The sequence below is a fragment of the Typopeltis vanoorti genome, chromosome 16 (assembly GCF_054136105.1).
Source record: "Typopeltis vanoorti isolate ZY-2024b chromosome 16, IOZ_Tvanoo_1.0, whole genome shotgun sequence".
Classification (NCBI taxonomy): Eukaryota; Metazoa; Arthropoda; class Arachnida; order Uropygi; family Thelyphonidae; genus Typopeltis; species Typopeltis vanoorti.
In genome coordinates this window covers 98,371,776-98,399,573 of record NC_143564.1, presented here as the reverse complement: position 1 = coordinate 98,399,573, position 27,798 = coordinate 98,371,776, and the positions used below count along the sequence as shown (strand labels likewise).

Sequence of the window (27,798 nt, the reverse complement as noted above, 5' to 3'; positions counted from 1 at the left end):
TTGTTCACTAACCAAATCTACTTATATATTTCTTCATCACCACTCTCCACAATTCCTGGCCTATAGCAACATCCAACTAAATATATCTTCCTGTCAACCTCCACTATTTCCCTCTTTCATGTCTACATTATGTGGATGAGTTGGAGAAAGATGAGGTGGATGCCTGATCACATTATTGAAATTGCATCGTAAAACACCTCTGATGAAATAGTGTTGAACATTTTCTTTTGCTTTCATAAACTTATTTGTCTTTCCCATTGAATTATTGAATAATTTATATAAATTCACCCATTATTATGGACAATGAATGAAAGGAAATGCAAACTACACTTTTTAGTATTGTGAAGTGTTAAACTAAAAACAAAGTTTAGGGACCAAAATATACTAGAATACTGAAGAAAAAATTCTCTTGTATCATCAACTAAAAGCAATCAAGATGTGCTTTCAAGGCAGATTGCTGAAGCAATTCAAATGCTTATACTTAAAAGATGAAGCTGCATTCTGTAATGTGTATAAAAAATATCTTTGGACTGCTGATGGCATGTCTAGATTATTACTAGGTTTTCAAGGCCTTTTTAAAGTGGAAACATCTAGGTTTCATGAGACATTCATTTTTCACAAAAAAAAAGTGCAGTGACATAGACTTGGTGAGAAAGATGGATTCTGAAATATTTGAACACCTGGAATAACTATTTTTTATACACCCTATTATAAAGTTACATCAATAAACTATTTAATGTCTTTAACAACTTATAGGCCTAGTAGTAGAATATCAGAATGACTTGAAATGTAAAGAATTCATGTCAGTTACAGATGATGTCATTAAACAAAAATGAAAGAAATCAAAGACTCCAGTAGTGAATCTTCTTCTAGGTACTCTTTCAGATATTCAAATGAGAAGATCATTATCATATTCATCATCATCAAGCACCTGACATGTACTCTAAAGGGGTGTACAGGATATTATGATAGTACTACATGAAGAATTTACATCATTAATAACTTATTATCAACAATTTTCCTCCAAATCAATCTGTTATCTGTCAAGACTCCAACATTATCAGATCTTATATTTCTATCATCTAAGGCATTTGATTGTATGAATCCACCCATATGTTGTTCTTCCTCTGGGTCTTTTTCTCTGGGCAGAGAACACTTGTTTTTCTAATCTTTCCTCTCTCATTCTGTTTACATAACTATAACACCTGAGATTAGCTCTGCCAACACATTCCTGGTGCTAACAATGTCAAGTTCTTTCCTAATATCCTTTTTTTTTGTAATATATGATATTGCTATTGATGCCATCTGTTCATGCCCCTAATCCTTCTCAGGACTATCATATCTGTGGGCTCTAGTCTTTGGTTAAGTGTTTTATTTCTTAATCTCAGATCCATAAGTTAAAATTGGTTTGAACACTGAATACAGCTAATTTAGTGTTTGACTAATTTCTCTCTTATTCCATATAAATTTATTCAGTTGACTTCCTACCATACCAGCTTTGTTGATTCTGTTGTCTATTTCCTTATTTAATTTACCATCTTCACTGAAAATTGTTCCTAAATTGCTAAAATGTTTTACTTGTTCTATAGGGTCTCCATTCACGATGCAGTTGATATTTTTTTTATCTTTTTATTGCTGATTTTCAAATGAAATTTATTACAAAAGTTCTTCAATTTAGTCAGGGAATCTTGCAGACTTGTACTGGATTTATTCAGAAGTATAACATCATCTGCATAAAGTAAAGAGCTAAGATTAACATCACCAATTTTGATATCAGATTTATACCACTTTCCTTCATAATGTGATCCATACAGATAATGAATAACAGTGGAGATAATGTGCACCCTTGTCACACACCTGATTTTACCTCAAACCATCTTCCTATTCTTCCTCCAATTCTAACTGCTGACTTAATGCTTTATTAAATATAGGCTTTCTATTGCTTGATATAATGTCCCATTTACACCACATAACTATAGCATTTTAAAGAGCTTTTCTCTTGGCACCTTGTCATATGCCTTTTATAGGTCTACAAAACTTAAATACAGATCTTTGTTATGTTCCAATGATTTCTTAACTATTTGTCGTAAAGTGAAAATCTGATTCTGACAGCCTCTGTTTGATCTGAAACCAGCTTGATCTTCACCAAGTCTTCCCTTCCATAATTCTTCTCAACCATTTCTGAAGTATACTTTCATAAATCTTACCAGGAATACTCAGTAGAAAAAAACCTCTGAAATTCTCTCATTAAGTTTTATTTCCCTGTTTATATATTGGTACTATGAGAGCTCTACTCCAATCATCCTGAATTCGTCCCTCTGTTCAAGTCTTCTGAACTGTGTAGTGCAGCTACTGCAAGAATTTTATACCTCTGTACTTTTGAGCATTTCTGTTTGAATATCATCTACTCCTGCTTCCTTTCCACATTTCAGGCTGTTGATGGCTTTTTCTAGTTCAAATATGGATATGTATTCCTGATTGCATCCCTGTTCATTCTTTTTATCACTGTGCTGTCACTGATTGTTTCATTTAGCAATTTTTCGAAGTCATTACTCCATATATCAAGGATATCTTTTTCTCCAGTTTTCATGTCACCTTTATCATCTCTAATTTCTTTTACAGCATTCTTTTCTCCATTTCTGAACTTTTTTTTCAACAGCCTCCAGAATATTTTATAACCTTCTTGATATTTATTTTCTCTGTTCTTGCTAAAGTCTTCCCATGACTTGTTTAGCTAGTTTTACACAGTGTTTAGCTTTCTTGCATTTGTCTTTGTATTCTCTAAGAGCACAAGCTGACTTATTTGCCAGGAACTTTCAATATTTCCTACTCTACTATTTAGATCCCCAACAAGGACTAACTTTTTCATTGTGTCAGTTGCTTTCTCTAAAGCCTCAAAAAAATTCCTCCACTTTTATCTTAGTAGAACCTTCTGTGGGAACTATAGGCACAAATAAATCTCATTGTTCAGTTCTCCATTCTGATATTTGCCCACATCACTCTACTTGATATTGCCTGCCATTCAAGAAGATTAGCCTCATATTTAGTGGTGAATACTATAGCTACTCCTTTTTTTCCTTGATTGTTATTGCCTGAATATAACATTTTGTATTTATTGCTTAGAAAGATCTCACCAGTTTTTGTCTTTTTTGTTTCATTCATCCCTATTATATTGATTTGATACTTATTCATTTCTTTGCCATTCAGGCTTCTTATGTTGATTGTACTGATCTTGAACTCTGGTGATGTTGAGTTGGGGTGTGTTTCAGGATTTGTTCCAGTAGCTGTTCACCCTGGTGAAAACAATGGGAGCCTGGCGACACCCCGACCTGCATGAAATTCTGTCATGTCGTACCATCATTTTATTTGTGGTTTAAGTCAATAAGAATACAATTTGGATCGGCTAAATCCTTAATTGCCAGCCCATCCTCATTTGTGCACTATCCAGGTAGATACCTAACAATGTGTATCACAAGATGGTGAGGATTGGACATTAGGTTAGAATCCCTGGTTAGTTCTCCACATTCCTTTAAAGACTATATGGAGGTCTCCTTTCAATTATACAGCTTTGACCATAATTTCTCTCTAAAATTCAGCTACAGTGTACTTTGATAGAAGAGAGTGAAATGAACAAGCTGGTTCTTGTCATGGAAGACTAGTAATCAATTAGTAGGCAGTGGAACTGAAGTAGTATGTAACTTGCTTGCTGGGGGAAAACAAAAATGGGCTAGTGGCCAAAATTCAAGAGAGAGAAAGAGAGAGACATGCCAGATCTTATAAAACATTGTACATAATTTGAATTTAGTTGATTTCAAATCTATTAAAGTTCTCTTTGAAATTTAAATAGCATAGTGGTATACATCACATTCACACCATTTCACTATTTTATTCATACTGTGTGAATAAAATTTTTTTGTGACCCATAGATTTAAGTTGTATTTCTGGAGCCCTGCTTACACACACACATAAGCATGTATGTATATTTAATATGTAAAATACTATGAAAAAGTTTATATACTATATATAAATATATTTAATGTGGAGACATCTAGGTTTCCATAAGATATTTAATTTTCACAAAAATATGCAGTGACATAGACTTGCCAAAAAGATGAATTCTAAAATATTTGAACACCCAGAATGCCTTTTTATATACATATTATATATATAAAGGCATTCTGGGTGTTCAAATATTTTAGAATCCATCTCTTTTAGCAAGTTGTAATGTTCGTTTCTGGTAGATCATGAGGGATGTACAAGATATTTTGCCATTCTTGACATCGCACAACTAGTTTCCAATCAACATCAATTATTTCATTACTAGTTTTTCATCAAGAGCAATTATTTCATGATAATGTAAATAGTACCAGAGTAACAGAAGAATTTATTTTGTTCATCTGGTGTTTATGAATAACCACCAACACACCTAACCCTGTCAAGAGATATTTCAGGAGTTTCCCATCAACAATGTTTTCCAAATTGTTCTGTTATTTGTAGAACCTTGATTTGATCAACTCTTAACTTTGTTTCTAAAGCAGTCTTAGCATTCTGTAATTCTATCCCCTCCCTCCAAATTCAAAATTTAGCTTTAAACTTTAGAACAGTTTTTCCCCCACTTCATTAATCTCCTCTTCTGTTGTTCTTTAGAATTATCTTCTTTCATATGTATTTCCTAAGAAAAAAAGCTTAGCATAAACAAGTTACCTTTTCACCTATACACATTGCAAGCATACTATGGACCGCACACTTTCATATTTTAGATTACTGTTGATAAGAAAAAAAAAAGGAGGTGGGGGGAGCTATATGAAACGTCTGATTTTATATTGCTGTTAAATTTCCTAAATATTTATACTTTGTGCTAATTATTGTTATCATTGTAATTCTATACAGGGTGGTTTAAAATTCCACGTACAAATTTTGAGGGGAGGTAGAGAACGTCAAAATCAACCATATTCACATAGTAAAGGATAATTGGAAACGCCACCCAAAAGTGATAGGTGGCACTGTTCGCCAGCACTCCAGGTGAGCAATTGGGGCATCTTCATTCAAGCTTTTGATGTCGTACGAAGAATATGCATCGTTTTATGAACGCTGAGATGGCAGATATGCACCTCGTTTATGGGTTAGCTGATGGTGATGAACGAGCCGCTGTATGAATGTATCGCGAAAGGTACCCAAACAGACGTCAGAATTTGTGTGATTATGGATCATTCAGGGATCGCGGGCATGATAGTGGGTGGCCACAATTGATGCATAATCCTGCCATGGAAGAATAGGTGTTACATGCAATGGACAATAATCCAGAGACAAGCACACATGCCATTGCCTCTACTGTAGGAGTATCTCGATCCAGTGTATTGTGCGTTTTGCACTCTAAGTCCTAACATCCATTTCATCTGCAATGGGTCTAGTTACTGATGGCTGAAGATTATCCTCGACATGTGGAATTCACACAGTGGTTTCTGCAAAAAAAGTGCCGTAGACCCCGATTTTCCAACTTGTGTTTTGTTCACGGATGAAGCTTCATTTACCCATGAAGGGGTCTTCAATCACCACAGTGCTCATGTGTGGGTCCATGAGAACCCACACTCTGTGTAATCGCATGCTGCACAACAACACTTTGCCGTTAATGTATGGGCAGGTATCGTCACTGATTGTTTAATCAGTCCATACCTGTTACCACCCCAACTGGACTCCCAGAAGTATTGGACCTTCTAAAAGAAGTTCTGCCAGATTTACTGAACAATGTTCCTATGACTGTGCATTGGCAAATGTGGTTCCAACATGATGGGACTCCAGCCCATTTTGGCATTTCTGTGCATCACTATTTGGACAGGTCCTTTGGGGCTCAATGGATTGGGCGTGGTGGACCCATCGCATGACCCCCACGCTCACCTCATTTATCGAACATTGATTTCTTTCTGTGGAGGACCCTTAAAGCCATGGTGTACGAAATGCCTGTTGCCTCTGACATGGACCTCGTGCCAAGAATCGGCATCGCTGCTGCTAATATCCAGGAAATTCCAGGTATTTTCGAAAATGTAACATCAGTTAATGCGTCGTCAGTGTCAGGCATGCATCACTGCTAATGGTCATAACTTTGAGCATCTGGTTTGAAACCATATTATGTATCCAACTACTATCGAACTGTTCAGTTATGCCTAATAAAGTTTTTTACACTACTCTGCCTTGTGTTATTTCTGTATCTTTGTGTCCCTGTTAGTATCTTCCAGTGGAGTTTTCAACCATGCTTTCCTATGTGAATAAGGTTGATTTTGACGTTCTCTACCTTCCCTCAAAGTTTGTATGTGGAATTTTGAACCACCCTGCATTTGCTTTTGTTAGAAAATTTATCGTCTTTTTTGTTATAATTAATTTGAAAAACAGGAAAAGAAATTTGAGCATTCATCTTGGAATTGCAGTGATTTGAGGGATCATGAGAAATTGCTTATGTCTGTTGGTGTATCAGTCAATGCTGTTTTGGGTGGATCTCAGTACTGGACCATCAGACATGTATTGCCTCATTTTCATTATCCAGGTACAAAAATTACGTTTTTCCTGTTTTTTATGATATGCAGTTCAAATGTATTTCAGCTATATATATGTGTGTGTGTGTGAGAGAGAGAGCAACCATGAAATTAGTATTTTAGCTACTTAATCTACATATGCAGCACTTCATGGTGGAGCGAGAGTTTTTACGTTATTATAAATCATGGTGTAAATCATAGATTCATAGACAAATCATGAAAATAATATACAAATTATTCAGTAAGATGTTATTGACTTCTAAAGAGACCTTTTCTTTTTGGCAGAGACATTTGCAAGTGCAGTTGTTGAAAAAATCTTCAATCTCCAGTTGTGAAAATGACCATAAAGTGATCACTTAGGTAGTGGGCAACCATATTATCTGGACTTTTGTGAGAAAGGTTATAACCCTTTCTCACAAAACTATTAAGTGGGTAATTATGGCAAACTCAAATGGCAGTTTGCAGCAATACCATGGAATGAGGAATTGCATGGGAAGGAAATCAATGCTGGTTTGCCTCTACTCAGAAAGTATCTGGCAGAGGCATTGACTGAGTGTATTCCAAGGGTCAGAAGATTACATAAGGTAGGTGTAAAATGGATGACTGAAGAGGTAAAGCTTGCAGTCTGAAAAAAAAAAAGGCATTGTGGAGGCAGCACGTGATGAGTGGCAATAATCAGTTACATGTGAAGTACAAAAAGCAGGCAAGGAAGGTGACTCGCTTCGTAAGGGCAGAATGAACAGCTGTTAGTAGATGGGGTTAAAAGAAATCCTAGAGAATTTTTTTGATATGTGGCCATCAGAAGAAAGAATGATTATGGGAGGATGATATTGAAGAGTGATAATGGAAGAATGATAAACACGCTGAGGAGGATATAGTGGAGGTGTTTAATGAGGAGTTCCTTAAAGTATTCCATCCTTGTAATTGTAACATAATGTAGAATTTGAGAGTAGTGATGAGGGGATAACCACTGATGGTGAGTGAACATGAGGTATTTGAAGAAGTGAGTAAACTTGATGTCATCCAGGCCGTGATGGTATATCACCACAAGTCTTGAGGGAATGTTCCAGGAAGTTAGCAACAGCTTCAACATGCATTTTTAATATTAATGTTAAATTAAGTTCCAAAAGAGTAGAAAGAGGACAAAATTGTTCTGCTTCATGAAGGGGGTAATAATGAGAGTGATAATAAGGATTCAGAACTGACAGACTAGTAGTTAAATTGGAACAAATGGGATTGGATAGTAGATTAGTGCATTGGATTGGAGATTGCATAGCACGTTATATATGGGGGAGTAATATCCCAGAAGAGGAAAGTCACTGGTGGCATGTTCCAGGGGTCTGTTTTGGGGCCATTGTTGTTTATTTTGTAAATGACATTGGAAAGGGCTTAAATGGCGATATACAGTTGTTTGCAAATGATGCAATGTCGGGGAGAGTTATGAAAAGTAGAGCAGATGTTGTAGCTTTGCAAGAGGACCTAAATGGACTTGTCTGAATGGGCAAGTATATGAGGATGTCAGTTTAATGTTGCAAAGTGTAAGGTTTTAAAATTTGAGAAGCAAAGATGGGATGCAAAGTATAGGAAAATTTTAGAGGAGGCAGAGGAGATGAGAGATCTAGAGGGTGATGGTGGATAGGGACTTGAAATTTCATGGACATGTTGCTAGAATTGTGAGGACAAAACAGCAGATTGTGGGAATGATGCAGAAGACACTGACATGTAGAAATAAGGATGTTTTGATTCCATTTTACAAGGTTTTGATCAGGCCGCATATGGATTGCTGTGCACAGGTTTGGTTGCCATTTTTTCAAAAGGATCATGAGATGTTGGAGAGGGTTCAGAGATGATTCACTAGGTTGGTTTCTGAAATGTGGAATATGAGTACAGATTGAGAAAATGCAAATTGTAGAGAATAGAAGGAAGAGAGGGGACATGATCAAGATGTATAAGTTGGCAAGGGATAATTACCAGATTAGCATGGATGAGATTCTTCATAGAATATCTGGAAGTGGAAGAAAACAAGAAGCCATCCCTGAAAGCTGTATAAGGTAGTATGGGCAAGGTGATGAGAAGTAGATTTTTTGCATGGAGAGTGATAGGTATGCATTGCCTGAGAGTGTGGTGAGTGTAGGGACAGTGAATGCATTTAAGTCGAGGTGTGATGAGCTGTGCATGTGAGAGATGGACTTCACATGATAATCTGTTGATTCCACGAAGGTCTGTTGATGATAATAATGCCCAATTTTACCTGGGCTGATATTTGGCAGGAGAAATCAATAATACCATTAAACCAAAATTTGAAGCTCTAGATTTTGTAATACATTGCTCTAATTGTTCAACAACGGATCACTAAAAAATGCAGTTCCTCTTGGTATTTGTTGCTTTACTAGGTCAGACATTGAAGACAACACATGCCTCAATTATTCTTTTCCAATTATTCCAGATAGAATAATTGGAGAAAAACGATTGAAAGCTTCATTACCATATGTTATGAATATTTTATGAGATGTGAGTGCCATATCAGATAAGAGAAAGATAGTGATTATTGTTTGTTTATTTTTTATATGAAGTGGTTGTAAATGACTGTTCTCTTAAGAGTATGAGGACTCAATATTCAGACAGTGTGTGATTGAGAATATTTATTTCCCCTATAAAATGTTCAGGAGTGATGGCATGACAAAAATAAAACTTTGTTAGAATGAGAAGCTTGTAGAAAACTTCAGCATAACAAAGACAAAAGCAGACAGAGAAAATGCTTCAATTATTTAAAGGATTGAAAGGGGAAGAAACAAGAAAAAAAAATCTAGACTGGCTTTTAGCTCCTATTCAGCAGTACAGGAAGAGAAGAGGCGATGGCTCAGAGCACGTGGCTGGAGGCTTGGTAGTTCCTGCAAGATTTTACACAAAGGCTCAATCTTTCCTGAAAAAATAAAAACTTTTCTTTTTTTCTTTTCCCTCATTTTCAAGAGAAGATCATAATTTCCTTTACCATAAACATTTCACATCTCATTAGATTTGATTTACTCCCATAGGTCTTGGACATATCTAGATTTGAATGCCTCACATTTTTGTTTACAACAACCCTCGTTTTATATCTCTTGAACCTTGTGAGACTAATAATTAAGCAAAACTCCTTCCTTGGTTGCTGATCAGTCGTCCACATTCCTTCTGTCCTTTTTCCTCTTTCCTTCCTCTGAATGTCTAGTTGTGCATCATCCTGATCGGTGTGAATCTTTGTTAAGACTTCCTTATGGAGGTTATCATCCACCGAAGGACTCAGAGATATGATTTGGATCCTCTTGTTCGATTACTGTCTTCATTCTCTTTCCTTTGCTCATTCGATTTTTTTCTTCCTATTCTTTTTAATCGTTTTCCTTTCACAACTCAACTTGCTTTGTTTCATTTTTCGCTTCCGGAGTTATGAGTTGTATGATTGCTAATGATTTGCCAGGTCTCGTCTCATCATTATTTTCTCGACAGCATGAGTTACTAGACGAGCTTTGAGAACTGCCGTGAGCTAGTACGATATTGGAGTCATACTTTATTTTCCTCAAGGTGTATAACAGTTTCATACAAAGTTATAACAGTTTCATACAAAGCCCTACCTGGTTACATTTGTAACATTGGGGGGGGGGTGTCCTTCTCTTGTCCTTTCTTTGTTCTCAACCTCATTGCATGGCTTATTATGAGAATTGCGAATATTGCAAATTATTTTTAAATAAAATTTACTCAACTGGTATCCCCCCCAATAGAATGGAAAAAAGCAATTGTGATTCCTATCTTTAAGAAAGGTAATAGAGACGACCCTAAAAACTATAGAGGTATCAGTATACTAAATTCATGTTACAAAATATACAACAGAATCTTAAATAACAAACTAATGAAATATTCCGAAAACTTTATTCTAGAGGTACAAATTGGATTTAGAAAAGGATGATCATGTATAGACCCAGCCTTCTGCCTAAAATTAATAATAGAGAAAAGAAGAGAATATAATTTAGAAACACATATTGCATTTATTGACTTTGAAAAAGCATTTGACAAAGTTAAAAGAAACATATTAAAATAAAGACAAATACCAAATAATATCCTAAAAGCTGTCACAAGTATATATGAAAATAATCAAATACAAATAAGATTAAATCATGAGCTATCATATACAAGCGAGATAAACCAAGGGGTCTGACAGGGATGTCCCCTCTCAGCAACTCTTTTTAATATCTACTTAAATGAAATAATAATAAAATGGAGTAAAAATTTACATCAAGGAATTAAACTTTCACCTACAGTTAACTTAAACACTCTCCTCTTTGCAGACGACCAAATAATAATTACAAATTCTGAAGATAACTTACAGAAAGCTATTTTAAATCTAAATGAGATATCCAAAGATTATGGTATGATAATATCAATGGATAAATCAAAAACTATGGCCTTTAAAGGACAAGATCCAGCAAGAACTAAAACAGTATTAGATAACAAGATCTTAGAACTGGTGAATTCATTTAACTACCTAGGATGTATGATCACTTATGAAAATGAAAAAGATATAAACATAAAAATTGCAAAATATTTAAAAATAACAGGAGTAATTAACTCTATATTTAAACCAAACCTAGTTCAAAAACAAACCAGGCTAAAAGTATACAATACATTAGCCCTACCGGTCTTAATGTATGGAAGCGAAATCTGGACAATAAAACAAAAAGACAAACAAAGATTAACAACAGCAGAAATGAAGTTTATGAGAAAAACTGCAAAGTATACCCTATTTGATCACAAAAGAAAGGAAGATATTATGAAAGAATTAAACCAAGAACCAGTAATTGAAAAAATTAAAAAATATAAACATAGATGGATGGAACACGTTCAAAGAATAACGATTCAACGATGACTTCTAAGGCTGGAACAGGCCATACTAGGCCTAAATTCTTGAATGTATGATGATGATTATTATTATGAGAATTGTCAAGTTTTAGTTCTTCCAATAGCTAATTATTTTTTCCTGCCTTTCAATTATCTGCTGTTGTCATCTTTCCACCACCTGCCTGATAAATTTTTTTAACGATTCTAAGTCTAGAGAGTTTGTTGACTCATCTTTTGCCCCTTTTTCAACAGGTTCACTGTGAACCAGGTTCTCTAGATTCCTTTTTCTTTTTCCCTCATTTCTTGTGAAACTATCCTTTTGCGTATCAACTATAGATTTATTTTTGGTGTTACTAGCTGTGACATTTATCTGTTCCACGGATGCACTTGCTTGGAATTAGAGAAGGGATGAACATCTCCAATTATCTCCTCTCTTTCTCTAGCCAAATGGTAGCACTCATCCAAGTCGTTTATCCTTTTCTTAAATGCCATGGCCCTTAACTCATCTCTCAACATTAATCTAAACTGGTGAAAGACTGCCCAGTCTAAATGTGGCTGTTCATCCTTAGAGATACTCAGACTACTAGCTAAGGTCAGTAACCTGTTGTAAAATTCTGATACACTCTCCTTGTTTTCTTGCATGCACTTATGTAGTTTCCATAAATTTGGGCTTGCATTCTTAACCTTGGAACATTCTGCTATTAAGGTAGCCTTGAATTTCGTATATTCCAATGTCTTTCTCGGTATGGGAGAAGAATTTAGAAAATTCTTGGCCTTACCTAGTAGTTTGTTTCTGAGAAGTATTAACAATTGAAAGTCATACCATTTCCCTAGCTTTCTTAATTCTACAAACCCAGAATAAGAATCTGTGTTCTCATATTGTCTCCAGAAAAATGATGGAATTACAAGGCGAGGACTTATAGTCCTGAAAAATTCCGTCTTCCATCATACTAGAACTTGTTACGTCACTATCGTTGAAATCTACATTCGTTATTTCAAATTTTTTTTTATGTAAAAAACACTTATCTTTTGCCAAAAGTATCTCAATCCACTTTTCTCAAGATTAATTATCTGGATTTAATCCTGTCGACCGCGGCATTGTAATATTTTATTATATATGTATGTACTGTAGCGGTTGCTCTTGGCCTGAATAGCAAACAGCATTCTTCCTTCTTTCTTCCTCAGCTGACAGTTGGCTGTTAACTACAATAGTAGGCATATAAGAAACCTCTGATTTTGCTTTCGATGTTCATCTATAAGCAGTGGCAGATTACCCAATAGGTGCACTAGGCACATGCCTAGGGCCTCGTCTCAAGGAGCCTCAAAAATTATATAGCAAAAAGATAATATGCCTCTAAAAATTTAGTGAACATTTATATTTATTATTTATTTATTTGCACCTAGGATCTCAAAGGAACTTAATCCGCTACTGTCTATAGGATACTATGGCGGACTTGCCTCGGAGACTATCCGGAAAACTTCAGGGGTACCTTCCATTGACAAAAACTCCGATGATAGACCATCAGGGTAACAAGATACGAACTACCAAGTCTCCAGCCACATGCTCCGAGTCATCGCTTCCTCTCTTCTCTTCCTGTACCGCTGAATAAGAACTCAAAGCCAGCCTAGATTCTTTTTTTCTTGTTTCTCCCCCCTTTCAGTCCCTTGTTCTCACTCTGGAGTGTCCGTGATTTCCCTTCAGCGCGATGACGTCACTCCGGTCCTTTTTTGTCAAAAGTCTTTGTCTTAGGTGCTTAATTTGTTTGCAAGTTGTTGCAAACCTTCCTGAGATATATATAATTTTGCTGACTCACTGTGTTAATAAGGGTTAATCCCTTTCCTCATTTTTTTTAGACACAATAGTTAAACAGGTAATATCTAACATGTTTCACAAAGTAGTTAATTTACATCATATTTTCTATATTTAGATTTGAAACCCTTGTAAAATCGAGCTCAAAAAGTTAACTAAATTAATTTATCGTGCGAGATTTCACAATAGCTCATTCTATAACAAGTTTACAGCAATACCACTTATTAGATGTGACTTCTCCATACTTTCCTTGATCCATTTCTTTTTCTCCTTACTCATTCTGGAACCTTCTTCAAATGCAACTGTTTTCCCTACATCTCAGGTCATTCCCTTCCCTTTTTGTCTACTCACATTCACATCCTCTTGGAGCATCAACATGCTTTGCTTCCCTGTCCAATCTGAGTCTCTCCGTTTCCCTGTTTGTCTTGCATACTTTTCTCTCACTCATGTTACCCACTTCTTCGTTCATAAGCACCACCTGTCTCTCCTTCCTTACTTACTCTCCTGCTCTTTCATGTCGCTTCTTACTTGCTGCAATTCATTCTTGGCACTCATTACTTTGTCCCTTTCACCAGCAGCAGTCTCTCCAGATGACTCACACCAAAATCATTCAGATGCAGTACATAACTAAATAAATTATAATACCAGAATTAACTCACTCAAAATATTATTTATTAGTATAATTTTTGCCTGAGTATCTCAGGCATCTTCAGTACAAGATTGAACAATAACTGACAATTCCAAAAGGCCCACCTAAGTAGCTAATGCAAGATAACTAAAAAAGATCATTTAATTTCCTAACTTAAAATAAAAAATAAATAATTAATTAAATAATATACACACACACAAATTAAAAAAAGTTAGGAAAGATTAGCTGATTTAAAAAGTACTATCTCCCACAAAGGGGATAGACGTAGACCATCGGATCTGTTTAAGTTAGGAGAGCGAAGTAAAGTTTTTTCACGTTTCTTTAAATATGCTTACTCACAGTATTTTCTTGTTGAAACACAGTCCATAACTCTTATATAGTTCATTTCTTTCTTCAAACTCATTCCACACATTAATGAATTGCGCTGCTTTCTCTTCACACATTTCTGCTAGCTAACATATCATTCATAATTATTACTGTCTGCTTCATCTCATTACTGCCATACTGCAACATACACACTGACTATCTTTCCTATCACAGTAGTATCTTTTATCCTTTTCAACAATCACCTGATATCCAATCTTGCATTCTCCTTGTTCCCAGTCAAGTCATTTGTCTCTACTATCACTACCAACTCTTTGCTTGCTTACTCCTCATATCTAATGCCTCAGTCACTCTTTTCATTTTGTCTCCTAGAAAACAAACTTTGTGCATCTTCTTGTTTACCACATCTCTAATAATCAAATCACCGTACAATGCCAATTGCATGTCTTTCATTAGTTTTTTTATACATTTATTTTGGTCTTCACTTCACTTTTCCTGCCACCTGACCTCAAACATCTGTTTTGCTCGCTTTTCTTTTGCCATTTCATTTAATACTGTACCACCTTAAATTTGCTTTGCTCACACATTCATTCTTAAATGCCAACAGTGTCACATTCATAATTATTTTCATTTTTAATATGATTCTGCTATTGATACCATCTAAATACTCTAAATTTTTCAGAACTCTCATGTCTTGGTCATATGTTTTTTTTCTAACCCAACTCTCAGATCCATAAGTTAAAATTGGTTTGAATACTTGTATACAGCTAGTTTAATGTATTTACTAATTTCTCTCTTATTCCACATAAATTTATTCATTTCACTTCCCACCATACCTCATTTACTTATTCATTTGTCTATTTCCATATTTAATTTGCTGTCTTTGCTAAAAATTGTTCCTAAATAGCTGAAATATTTTACTTGTTTTATAGATAGGAATACACACGAATGTGTTCTGTTTACTATTTTGCTTTATTTTTGTTTTTTCATCACCGATTTCCATTGCAAAGTTCTTACAGCAGCTATTCAGTTTAGTTACTAGATTTTTATGAGTATAATATTATCTGCATAAAATAAAAACTGTAGATTAACATCTCCTCTTTTTATCAGATTTAATAATGTGATTCATATGGATGATGAATAACAGTGAATAGGATGTGCTACACCTTATTTTACATTAAGCCATCTTCTTGGTAATTTGTGGCCTAGCTGACTAGATTGTATTCTGCATTGACTTGAAGACCCAGTTAAGCAAGGTTCCTACTGTGTTTCAGTAGCTGATTTTAACTATTCACCAGGGCAAACTGTGAAAAGTTGCTAATGGAACAAACTTAAACTTGACATCGACATAACTCAATATATAGGCAATAGGCACTATCAATATATAAGAAGTATCAATCAAAAAGAACTCCGGAGGTACCATATTGAAATAATTAATGTTACCAAAATTAAAAAAAAACACAGTTGAGATTCTAAATAACAACTGGGAGGAGATGTTATATTCATGCAATAATGATTGTGGGAAAGAAGGAGCAGTTATGGTATTCAACTAAACATGAAGATAATCTTGTGAATGTCAGGAAATTTCAAGTAGTACAATGTGGGCAAATGTCGAAATAGAGAATTGAATAGTGAGACTTCTTTATGTCTGTGCTGCTACAGACAGTTCAATTAAGTTTGACATCTTTCATCATCTGTAGTGGACAAGGCAGATGACAAAAAAGAAAAGTTAGTGCTAGTTGGAGATCTAAATAGCAGAGTAGGAAATGAATACCAGACATACAGCAATACCTCGATTAGTGCCCCTAATGTGTTCTTTAAAACAAGTGCATTAATCGAAAACGCTCTAATTGAATATAATAACCTATGGGAAAATGTATAATTTGTTCCTCAGATTTCTTTTTTGATCCTTAATTTTTTTTATAAAAGAATTAAGGTATGTCTCAGGGCCTAGTTAAAGGAAAACCATGAAGCTGAACAACAATAAAACATACAAAGAATATAAATTTATTATTCTGCTTCTTAACAAAGAATTGAGCTAATGTAGTTTGGCGATCATTCTGTTTCTTTTTTTCATACAACTGATGATATGGCCCTATGGCCTCTTCTGCAAATTTTACTGGTTCTCTCTTCACCAGCATCAGTTTCTAAGCATTGCTGCTTAAAAACTTCGATTGTACGAAAACTATTTTCAAATTGTTCCTGTGAAACCACTTTGGACTTGTCAGTGATTAAATTTTCTTCATATTCTTCAGGATCTTCCTGCTGTGTGTCTAAATTTAGCAGGTCAGAATCACTCAACTTCTCAGAATGAGAATTAATTAACTTAGATTCATTTGAAAAGCATTTAAAATCATTTTGCACAACGTGGAAATGTGGTTTGGAATGTGATTCCAAACGGCTTGCATATTGCTAGCAGTAATTTCATTCAATTTTGTGACTTTATAACCAGGCTGAGATTTCTCTGATTTGGCTAGAAAAGTCTTGGAAAGCATTCGCTTCATCGGCCGGTTTCATCGACATTAAATATTTGTTGATCACAATAATCTCCTTATTTGCACTTGTAGCTTCATAATGTTCTAATCATGTAGGCTATTTCTCTTTTTGAAACACTCAAATCACCCAGCACTAACGTGGAATTCTTCTTTTCCATCATTGACAGCCCTTTCTTTCCAGGTTACAAAGAGACAATGCTTTCGATTTAATAAGGCCAGTGTTTGGCAGGATCTGTTTTTGGTTACAATCTTTGATCCACGTAAAAAGAAGTCTCTCTAATTCAATCATTATAATACTTTGATTTCGAGTGCATGCATGATGAACTCGAAGCAGCCTTACCTTTCTTTTTGTATTCAGCAGTTAATTCACCCGTTTTTGTGTTCTTGTCCTATCTTTGCTCTGGACTCGTCTTGTTCATTTTTCTTTATTATTTCAAGTTTTTCTTCCAATGAGATTATGTTTCGAATCATTTTCACACTTCTATTTTTTGCTCACTAATTGTTTTACTCATGATTAAAGGTTAGGAAAATAATTTAAAATAAAAAAGTAAGGAAAATAATTGCACGTGATATGATCAGCAAAATGCTATGTAAAGCAGACGACATAAATTTTGGCAGTAAATTTGGAACATACTGTATATGGAAATAGTGTAGTATGACATTAAAAAATAACTTTGTAAAATGTTTCAAATCGGTAACTAAATTATTTCATCCTGGTGAGTGATTTTTTAAATAGTTAGCCATAAAAAATGTATAGATCGAAAATTTTTAAACTGTAACATAAATGTAACTGAAAAATAAATCTGTAACATTTATTTTTAAGATGTATATAGTCGCACTAATCGAATTTGAGTATCGAAAAAAAATGATGCACTAATCGAAAACGCACTAATCAGGGGCACATTAATCGAGAGATTGCTGTATAGCAATCTGTTGAGAAAATTTAGAGAATTGAACGAAGCAAGTGATGACTGTTCTGTGTTCATGAACTAGTCATAACTAACACCAAATTACATCATAAAGATGTGCACAAATTCATATAGAGAATAGACATGAGAAATAATAAGGTGTCATTGAGTGTTGATATTGATATCATCATGCTTGTTCAGGACACAAGATATACAGGGGATTTAAAATTGAAAGTGATAATGATTTAGTTTTGCACAGAATAAAAATGAATACCATATTGAAAAGAAAAATATAAAAAACACTTTACAAAAAAAAGGAAAGTGGAAGAGGTGAACTTGACACTCAAATATACAAAAATTATTAGAGAGATAAAGAAAGAGCTTGAAAACACTCCAACCTTAGATATGAAGAAAGTATCGATTGATTCAGAAAGAGAGGCATGTGGTAAAACTGTGTGCATGAATAAAAAAAAAATCAGAACTCCATAGAGTAGTCAAGAAGTTAAGGAAGCAGTCATGGAAAACAAAGTGTAATGAAAGTTTCTAAAAAGTAAGTCAGCAATTGCTCTAAGAGAATTCAGAGAAAATGTAAGAAATACAGAGTATAAAAGTAGCTAAACAGAGTCATGTAAGTAAACAGTAAACAGAGCTCTGGTAAGAATATAGAAGATAAAAGTGATATGAAAATGGAAAATAAGGAGAACTTAGATGTTACAGCAAGTATTCTGAAAGACTTTTAAATGAAACAAGCAATTATGGTAGAAAATATTCAAGAGGAATACAATCAGAAATACATATTACTATTTTAACTATAGAATCACAAATGTACCATACTGAAAAATTAAATTTATTATGCAGATGTTTCTTCTTACGTATTGTAAGATGTCATCACTACAAACAATGAACAACACTAAGAAATATGAGTAAATAAACAGTAGAGTGCCTGTGTTAAATTAGAATCCCTCTATGTAGACAGTCATGTGTTCACAAGTTAAAACTTGGGTTGAAAATAAATTAAAATAGATTATTAAAAATAGAATATAAGAGATTAAAAATTTATTTATTACAGTTGGGGATCACAATTTCTCACACTTTTGGAATAATAAGGCGGTCATTAATATTGAATTTAGGTCAATGAAGGAGGCCTTCAGCACTATGGAATCATAGGAATATAACAAGGATCTGTATTTAAGTTTTATAAATCTGGAAAAGGCATATGACAAGGTACCAAGAAAAAAACCTGTTAAAAACACAACAGTTATTAGTATTAAATTGAACGATATAGTGACTAACATTTCAGGTGTAAGGCAAGATATAAGGGAGCACTGTTATTTATCATCTATATGGATCATATTATAAAGGAAATTGGAATTATGCCAGATATCAGAAGAGATGTTAATCTTAGATGATGTTATACTCCTAAATAAATGTGTAAGTCTACAGGATTCTCTAACCTGAATAGCTTCTGTGACAAATTTAGCATGTCATTCAGCAAAAAGATATTAACTAAGAAAATAGACAAGAAAACTGAACATATCAGCTGTTTAGACAACCTTTTTGTGAAAGTGTTAATATATATATATTATTATTATTATTATTATTACGGGCAACTTCAAGGAGTCCTTAGACTCATCGAAGGAGGCCCTAACATCATGTCAAGAACAACTATTCAACATTCACACAGCATCTATCATACTTTGCCTTGAACGCATTCACAGTCATGGAAGCGACAACAGACTCTGGCAGCTTATTCCACTCATTTACCACTCTGCAAGTAAAAAACCTAGCTCTAACACCCTTGCTAACCACACTCTTGCCCAGTTTCCATGGATGACCTCTAGTCCTCCCACCACCAGTCTTGTTCTCAAATATATCCTCTGAATTAATTTTATAGAAACCCTTCACTAATTTGAATGTCTCAATCATATTACCCCTTTTCCACCTATCAACCAATTTCTGCAGCCCACAAATCTTCAACCTGTTCTCATAAGGTTCATCCCATAGACCTGCTATCATCTTGGTCACTCACCTCTGGATCCTCTCCACCTCCTCCCCATCAAGAAGAAACCCTGCCGCCCAAATTTGGGCACAGTAGTCAAGATGGGGGTCTTATCAAGGCTTGTCTCTGCTCGTCAAAGTATTCTTCAGTAACCAAGTGATTTGATGAGCCAATTTAGCCACTTTTGCAATGTGCCCCCTAAACTTCAACTCCCTATCCACCAACACTCCCAAGTCCCTGGCCTCATCAATCTCCTGGAGTACGGTTCCACCAATATGGTATACTGCTGCTAATCTTTTCACCCCAAAATGCATAACCTTACATTTTGCCAGATTAAATTGACATCCATTCTCCTTAGCCCAGTCCTCCAATCTATCCAAATCATCCTGCAAAATTTTGACATCATGTACATTCACTATTGCGGAGCCAACTTTGCATCATCAGCAAACAAATGAAGAGTTCCTCTCAGATCCTTTCCTATATCATTAATGAACAAATTAAATAGTAGTGGTCCAAGAACAGAACTCTGCGGCGCACCACTAGTCACAGGCCATCTTATGGACTCTACTCTCTGATATCTCTCCATCAACCACTCTCCTATCCATCTCACCAACCCTATATCCATCCCCATATGCTGCATTTTACTGATTAGAATTCCATGTGGTATTCTGTCAAATGCCTTAGCAAAGTCCAGCAGTATCACTGTAAACCCATTATCCTTATCCAGTTCAGCCATCACTGTGTTATAAAACATGAGCAAGTTGCTGAGGCATGATCTACCTTCACAAAACCATGCTGTCCCCCATACAGTATCCCATTTTCATCTCTCCATTCCTGTATTTTTCTCTTGACTACTTTCTCCAAGACCTTGGGAACGACGCCTGATATGCTGATCGGTCAGTAATTTGCAACAGCAGTCTTGGAGTCTCCTTTATGCAGTGGAACCTCCTCAGGACTAACCCAGACCCGAGACTCAAATTAAACAAAATGTTCAAGGGCACTCACAATTCTTTAGCCGCTTCATGTACGACCCGAGCTGGTATACCATCCAATCCCACAGATGTATTCACATTAAGGTTTTGTAATAGACTATTCACCTCCACTTCATTCACCACAATTCCCGTATAAGCTATTGGTTCCTTCATTCCTGCAATATCACCACCTGGATGATATACTCTTGCAAAGTGCTCACTCAGTAATTCCACTATATCAACTGATTCGGTTACTTCCCTACCATTCCTTAAAATCATTCTGCCGTATACATTTTTTCTTTTACTTGCAGCATATCGAAGAAACTGTTTGGGATTCTCTTTAGCTTGCATGGCTAATTCCCTTTCATAATCCACTTTTGCTTTTCTTACCACACTCATTACCCTTCTTTTCCACGCTTTATACCGTTCATGTGCCTGAAGGTCACCTTTCTCCTTAAATTCCCTCCACAGTTGTTTCTTTTTTTTTGCAGCTCAAGCTTAATGGTGTTATTCATCCATTTAACCCCTACTTGATATACTATTCGGACTCTAAGTATACAGTTGCCATTACCTCCTGCAAACGCTCCTTAACCACCTCCCATGCACTATCCAGCCCTTGCAGTTTTACATGCCATGTCACTGAACCAAGCAATCTCCTAAGCTTGTCATACTTACCAGCCAGGTAATTCCACATGTACCCTGTTTTAATTGAAAATTCCACACATTTAGCCACCTCCCAGGTCAAGACCTTATGATCACTCTCACCAATTGGTGGCAACGTGGTTATATTCATTATAGTCAAATTCTCATATGCAGTTACTAGGTCAAGCACTCTCGAACCCCTAGTGTTTTCCATTACATGCTGTCTCAGATAGTTATCCCTTAATAACTTCATAAAATCCAGTTCCTTCCTCCCATATTTATATTATATTGATCCAATACACAAGAGAGGTTAAGAGACCTTTTAAACACATCAATGCTATGTGTGTCGGGGGGGGGGGGGAGTGCAATGAGGACTGAGATAGAAGTTTATTTATTTATTATTATTATTTTTGTTGAAGAGCTGCAAGTTGTAATTGTTTGGGAATACTTCATTGAAGGCTTTTCCAAAGGACAGAGGTGAATAGAATAAAAGTGAAAGAGGAGAAACAGGTTTCGTGTATTTGCAGTTGCACAGTATAGGAATCCTGGGCAGCTGCTGCTCTTGTGTTAACAGGTGCAACTGAAAGTGAAGGAATGAGAGTTGCCAGTTCACTGGGGCAGTGACCATGGAAGCACCTATAGAATAGACACAGTGTTGAAACACTGTGTTTGTGAGATAGAGAGAGGTTGAAATGAATCTGTAAGAGAGCGATCATTAATAAGCCTAATTGCTGGTCTCTAGACAGCATCAAAATCTTTGATGCTGTCCAGCCTTTTGAACTGAGATGGTGATGAGATTTGGCCAGTATGAGTCTTCCAAAAAACTGAGAAATTTAGTTTTTCATTTGAACTTTATTTTGTCTAAATATATATAATTTTTTTTTTTTTTTTAATTTGGAGTGGCTCTTCCTCTGAGTTACAACAGTTTCTTTAAATTAAATGCACTTCATCCCAGGATGCATTTCACCCTAGAAGAAAAAGAAGCAAATGATCAGTTAGCTTTTTCAGATCTTTTAATTCTTCATCAACCAGATGGAAGCCAACATTTCTCAGTTTTTTGGATGAAGACTCAAACAGACCATTATATCCATGCTGAATCTCATCACCATCCCGTTCAAATTGGAACTATTAAAACGTTGGTTCATTGGGCCCACTCCTTATATTCTTCAGATGAACTGTTACAGAAAGAATTACAACATATTAATTCCACCTTTGTATTTAAGAATGGATTTAAGAATTCTTTCATCAAAAGAACTTTTAACAGTTATGATATCTCTACCTCTTCAAATACAGATGAAATAACTCATATTCCTATCCCTTATGTGCAAGGCATTAGTGAATTCATATCAAAAGTTTTAAAATTGCTGAATATTTTCTTTGTCTATCATCCCATCAGAAAAATCTCCACCTTTCTCGCTTCTTCTAAGGACAAGCTTCTGCATCTCAGTTATCCAGACATCTACCAAATTCCTTGCTCTTGTGGGTTATCTTATTTTAGACAAACAGGAAGATCTGTGCTTTTATTCGGATAGAAGAGCACAAGGTCTTTTATTCAATACCTTGAGCATGAACAGTCTGGACTTGCAGAGCATGCTATCAACACTAGATGTAGAGTTTATTGGAACAAGACAAGAGATTTCACAAGTCAGTTCCTCATGGAATGGCTTTATAAAGAATTTATAAAGAATCACGTGAAACTTTACTTCACTCTCCTAACTTAAACAGATCCAATGGTCTACATCAATTACCTTCGTGGGAGATAGTACTTTTTTTTTAAATCAGCTAATTTTTCCTAACTTTGTCTAAATATATATGTGTTTTTTTTTCTTTTTTAATAAGTTAGGAAGTTTACTGACATTTTTGGATATCTTACATTAGCTGCTTAGGTGGAACTTTTTTTTAGAATTGTCTGTTAATGTCAATTGCCTTTATGTGTTCTTGTACTGAAGATGCCTTTGATACTTAGGCGAAAATTCTATGCTGATAAAATATATTATATGAGTATTATGTTGAATTTTTTTCTTAACAATTATTCATAAGACTATTACACTTTTTTTATAATCTTTGTCAAGTAGCTTTATTTTATCCTCCTACATGTTTCGCCAATCTTTTTCTATTGGCATCCTCAGGGAATACAAACTAGTAAGCTAAAATGAAGGTTACAGACTAGGTTATAACTGATAGTTCTAATTCATACAAAAAATTGGTATTATCGTGACGATGTGCGTGTCTCGTTAACGTGATTTATTCGTTATGGCTCATTACGTAATTCATCTGCAACTTAGAAAAAGCCTTCTCATTACTACCAGTTCCAATAGCTAATGACTTACGATTAAAAAGCAGCATAATGCTTTCAGCTCAGTCAAGATCTCCTAACACCAACTCTAACCAAATGGAAAGAAGAACGCTTCTCAAATTAAGGAATAATAAAGATATCATCATACTCAAAGCCGACAAAGGTAATAATACAGTTATATTAAATACTTCAGATTATTAAGAAAAAATTAAAAATCTATTATCTGACAGGTCTGTATATGAAGTTCTCAGTAGAGATCCTACCACACAAAACCATAATGACACCAATGAATTATTACGTGGAATGAATAACTGGCCTATAGAAATTATAAAAAAACTAAAATCTATGCACCCACTTACTCCTAGATTGTATGGCCTTCCAAAAATTCATAAAGAAGGTATACCATTACGTCCAATAGTTGATGGAATCTATTCTCCCACTTACCAACTGTCAAAGTATCTTGCGAAGATTTTACAACAACACATTCACGTCTCGGATATTTATATTAAAAACTCAAAACATTTTATAGATAAAATAAAAAACATCCCTATTTTTGAAGAGGATATACTAGCAAGCCTGGACATTGCATCTCTGTTTACTAACATTCCAGTGGTTGAAGTCATCAACATCTTAGACAACTTGTTCCCAAAAAACATCACTACTTTGTTCAATCACTGTTTAACTTCTATTTTATTTGGCAAAAAATGATCTACAAACAACTCACTGGATTAGCTATGGGTAGCCCCCTATCACCTCCTTGTGCTGACTTATTCATGGAAGATCTAGAGAAAAAAATCTTAACCCAGATCATTCCAAAACCGAAAATTTGGTACAGATATGTAGATGACATCTTTATCATTTGGGATCATACGAAAGAAGAACTAATGAATTACCTCAACCAAATCAATAGTTTCTACAATACCATCAAATTCACATTAGAAATGGAAAAAGATAAAAAACTGCCATTCCTTGACATTTTAATAAAGAAACAATCCAATAATAGTATCAACCTATCTGTATACAGAAAACCTACAAATACTGGATGTTACCTCCATTTCAACTCAGCTCATCACATAGCTCAGAAACTTAGCATTATCCATAGTCTCAAGAAAAGAGCTATACAGTATACGACAGACAAGGATGACCTACTAATGGAATTAACCACAATATCCAGAGAACTTTCTTTAAATGGTTACCCAAAAAGACTCTATAACAAGATTCTCTTTACTGATATACCACATCGACAATGTGATGACGTCCAATACATCAGTACAATTACGATCCCTTTTGTCAGCAACCTTTCCAAAAAATTAGCTAACCTTTTAAAACCACATAAGATCAGAGTGGCATTCAAACCAATCAACACTATTCGGAAATTTTTAAGATCACCGAAAGATCCTCACCCATTCTACAAGTACTCTGGAGTATATAATATACCTTGCTGATGTGGTATTAGTTATGTAGGTCAGACATCTAGAAGCTTTGAAACAAGAAAGAAAGAACACATAGGATATGTCAGAAATAAGACAAGACATTTCAGGCCTTTCATACCACTTTGCCTCTACTAACCATCACATTGAGTGGGATAAGAGCCTTATGCCATACATAGAAGATAACTACCATTCAAGAACCTTTAAAGAAGCAGCTACAGTCGCCCGTAAAACTGAAAACCTAAACAAGAATCAAGGTCTAATTTTACCAGAAATTTGGTTAACTTTTATCAGATCATTAAACATCAAAGAAATGAACTTTCATAACAATTACGTAATGAGCCATAACGAATAAATCACGTTAACGAGACACGCACATTGTCACGCATAATACCAATTTTTTGTATGAATTAGAACTATCAGTTATAACTAGTATTTGAACTATCTGTAACCTTCATTTTAGCTTACTAGTTTGTATTCCCTGAGGATGCCAATAGAAAAAGATTGGCAAAACATGTAGGAGGATAAAATAAAGCTACTTGACAAAGATTATAAAAAAAGTGTAATAGTCTTATATTATACGAGTTTTTTATCCAGTATTATAATTATTTTAAAAAAAAGTATAAAGTACTATCATCAACAAAGCTGTGGATTGGATTAGTGGTGATTACGAGTAGATCATTTATGAACAAGAGAATAGATGATAGGACAGAACCTTGAGGTCCTCCAGCATGGATGGTGAAGCTCGAAGACAGGGAGCCATCTACCATGACTCGTAAAGAACAACAAAGAGAAAGCTGGCTACCCAGTTACTGAAGGTGGCAGAAAGACTAAAGGATGGCAATTTGTTAAGCAATCTATGATGCCACACACACACACATGGTCGAAGGTTTTGGGTCAAGGGCAACAGCACAAGTTTCGTCGAACCTTTCCATGGTGTCTAGTGGTGGACTATGAGGTGAGCTGTGGATCTTGAATGACAGAATCCATACTGGTGGTATCTGATTAATTGGCAGGCTTCTGAATAGTGGAGGAGTTGGCTATTGTGACTTTCTCCATTATTTTGGAGAGGACTGAGGTGAATGCAATTGGTTGGTAGTTTCATGGTTGACTTCTGTCACTCTTTTTTGGAATAGGATGGATATGAGATTGCTTCCATGCATTGGGATAAGTACCAGATATGTATAGTGATGCAGTACAGGTGTAAGTTCTGGAGCACAATGTTTGTGAACAATTGGAGAGATCAATTCATAGCCAGAAGACTTTTTAGTATCCATGTTTTTTAGTAGTTTTCTGATTTCATTTGGTCAAAAAACCAAAGGATGCATATGGTGCTTGGATTCCAGTATGGTAAGAGGGGTGATTTCCTTTTGTCATCAGTGCAGGAGTTTGACGAAAAGAGTGATGCCAGGAGGTCAGCTTTATCTTTGGGTGAAGTAATAGTAGTGTCATCAGGATGAGAGAGAGAGAGAGAGATGGAAGTGCAGGAGAGCAGAAGTCAAATCCAACAGTCTTAGCAAGGGACCAGAAGGCACGGTTTCCATTTGGACAGGAGGCAAGTTTTTTGCTGTTGGTCTTTATGAAATCAGATTTCAATCTGCTGATGACTGATTTGTATATTTTGCATGCTTTGGTGTGGACAGAGTATGAAGCTTGAGGTCTTGAAGTGAGCTACTTGTAGTAAACTAAATTTTTTTTTTTTTTCGACTGCTTTGGTACACTTTTCGTTGAACCAGGGCTTGGAAAGCAAATGAGTATTATGCTTGAATTGGGGATGAATGTTTTCATGCCAGTGAGAATAGTTTCTGTAACTCATTTGCAATAGATATTAGGATTACATGAGCGGAAACAATAGATGAGTCAGACCAAGAAAAGGAGGAGTAGAAATTCTAGAGGTCATGCCATTTGGCCTCCTTTGTAGTGCCAGAGGACATGAGGTTATAAGTGGTCGGGGGATGTTATATGGTAGAGGAGACTCGTACAAGATTGTAGTCAAAGTTTCTGAGAGGAGTGATGACATCCAGTGTATCTGGAAGGAGAACTGGTCAAAATGATAGCCAGCGTATTTGGAGAGTGAAGCGGGTTATCAGGAATTTGAGTAGGTAGATGTATGATTTGTGTGATTTGTGATTAGATTGTTACTAATGGCAGAGTGCTTAAGAGTCAAAGCTGTATAACTGAGAGGAGACCTCCACATACATTTAAAGAAATGTGGAGAACCGACCAGGGCTTCTGACCTAATGTCCAATCCTCACCTTCTTGTGATGCACTTGGATAGTGAATGAATGAGGATGGGATAGCAATTAGGGATTTAGCCAATCCAAATTGTATTCTTATTGACTTAAACCACAAATAAAATGATGGTACGACATGACAGAATTTCATGCAGACTGGGGTGTCGCCTGGTTAAACAAGGCTAACATTGTTTTCACCAGTGAACCATAGTGAACAGCAACTGGAACAAATCCTGAAACACACCTCAACTCAACATCACCAGAGTTCAAGATCGGTGCTATCAACATAAGAAGCCTGAATGGCAAAGAAATGGAGCTTACTGAGGAACTGGATAAGTACCAAATCGATGTAATAGTGGGGACTGAAACAAAAAAAGACAAAAACCACCGAGATCTTTCTAAGCAATAAATGCAAAATGTTATATTCAGGCAATAACAATCAAAGAAAAGAAGGAGTAGCCATAGTATTCACCCCTAAATATGAGGGCTAATCTTCTTGAATGGCAGGTAATATCAAGAAGAGTGATGTAGGCAAATATCAGAATGGGGAACTAAACAATAAGACTTATTCGTGCCTATGGTTCCCACAGAAGGTTCTACTAAGGTGGAAGTGGAAGAATTTTTTGAGGCTTTAGAGAAAGCAA

The 27,798-nt window shown here is 35.4% G+C and overlaps 1 protein-coding gene across 1 annotated transcript in view; it reads left to right on the top strand.

Annotated features, from left to right (window-relative positions):
* The window catches only part of LOC150098213 (non-canonical pre-mRNAs endonuclease FASTKD5, mitochondrial-like), a 185,178-nt gene that overhangs the window by 17,307 nt on the left and 140,073 nt on the right, over positions 1–27,798 (top strand). The window contains exon 3 of the mRNA XM_090406527.1: positions 6,388–6,538. Within this exon, the coding sequence (XP_090262653.1) occupies positions 6,388–6,538 (151 nt within the window). The remainder of the gene's footprint in view (positions 1–6,387; positions 6,539–27,798) is intronic.